Source organism: Glycine max, chromosome 14 (genome assembly GCF_000004515.6).
Source record: "Glycine max cultivar Williams 82 chromosome 14, Glycine_max_v4.0, whole genome shotgun sequence".
In the NCBI taxonomy this organism is placed as follows: Eukaryota; Viridiplantae; Streptophyta; class Magnoliopsida; order Fabales; family Fabaceae; genus Glycine; species Glycine max.
The window spans coordinates 5,183,462-5,184,560 of NC_038250.2; the positions used below are offsets into that span (position 1 = coordinate 5,183,462).

At 32.8% G+C, this 1,099-nt stretch overlaps 1 protein-coding gene across 1 annotated transcript in view; it reads right to left on the reverse strand.

The window, feature by feature from the left end:
- The window catches only part of LOC100783918 (cucumisin), an 8,307-nt gene that overhangs the window by 4,254 nt on the left and 2,954 nt on the right, over positions 1–1,099 (reverse strand). Inside the window, exons 6-7 of the mRNA XM_006596552.3 lie at positions 849–1,077; positions 2–386 (exon numbers count right to left, since the gene is read on the reverse strand). Of these exons, the coding sequence (XP_006596615.2) occupies positions 2–386; positions 849–1,077 (614 nt within the window). The remainder of the gene's footprint in view (position 1; positions 387–848; positions 1,078–1,099) is intronic.

A 1,099-nucleotide genomic window follows, 5' to 3' on the forward strand; every position in this document is an offset into this window, starting at 1 on the left:
TGGACGTTAATATGCCTTGTTTCATTGCATGGAAAGCTCCTATTGCATATACTTCCTCAAAATAATGGAGGTGTAACACGATTGTAGGTCCCACTGAAATAGAAATAATGTCAACACCATCTCTAATGGCTTCATCAAATGCTGCAAGGATATCAGCATCGTGACAACCCTTCGTCCAGCAAACTTTATATACAGCAATACGTGCTAATGGAACCCCTCCTCTGGCTGTCCCTAAGCCAAGCCCATACAAACTTGCAGACCTAACTGGGTTTCCAGCAGCAGTGGATGCACAATGAGACCCGTGACCAGACGTATCCGTTGGATTTATGATGTCCTCTTTCTCAAACCCGCCCCCAATGCGAAAATATTTTGCTCCAATTATTTTGCTATGTACAAACAACTCATTCATGATGCATTAATAAATTGATTCAAGTAATTTTTATGTTGTCCATAATCAGCATGCACACCTTATATGGATAAAGAATAGGTTATACACTTATAATATCATCTAATTATAAATCATATATTGAAACTGTTTTAATATATATATATATATATATATATATATATATATATATATATATATATATATATGAGTTTGTTAGCTTTTATTTATAAAAACAGTGAATTGGTAAATTATAATTATAATTTTTTTTAATACATTCAAGTGTAACATGTTAATTTACTCATTCTAAAAAATAGGTGAATGTGTGTTAACAATTTTGTTAATATACACACCTTTTTTTTTATAAGAAATTAGTTAACAAATTATAAATTTTATATATATATATATATATATATATACGCGCGCGTTCCTGGGAAAGTCAAAATAATGAAATGCTACATACTTATTGCAAGTAAAGTTATAGCAGCTCAATTGTCGTGGTGGTGGACCAAATCCCCCGTCAGTAAAGCTATAAGAATTAGGCCAAATTCCACTATCAATTACTCCAACGACTATGTTACTTTCTATGTTTGTTCTTTGGACATTTTCAGGGAAGCCGAGGAAGTCCCAGGACCTTGATGTTTGGAGACTATGGATTCTATTTGGTATAATAGAGACCACACCATCGATTCCTGGCCAAAAAAATCTCAATTT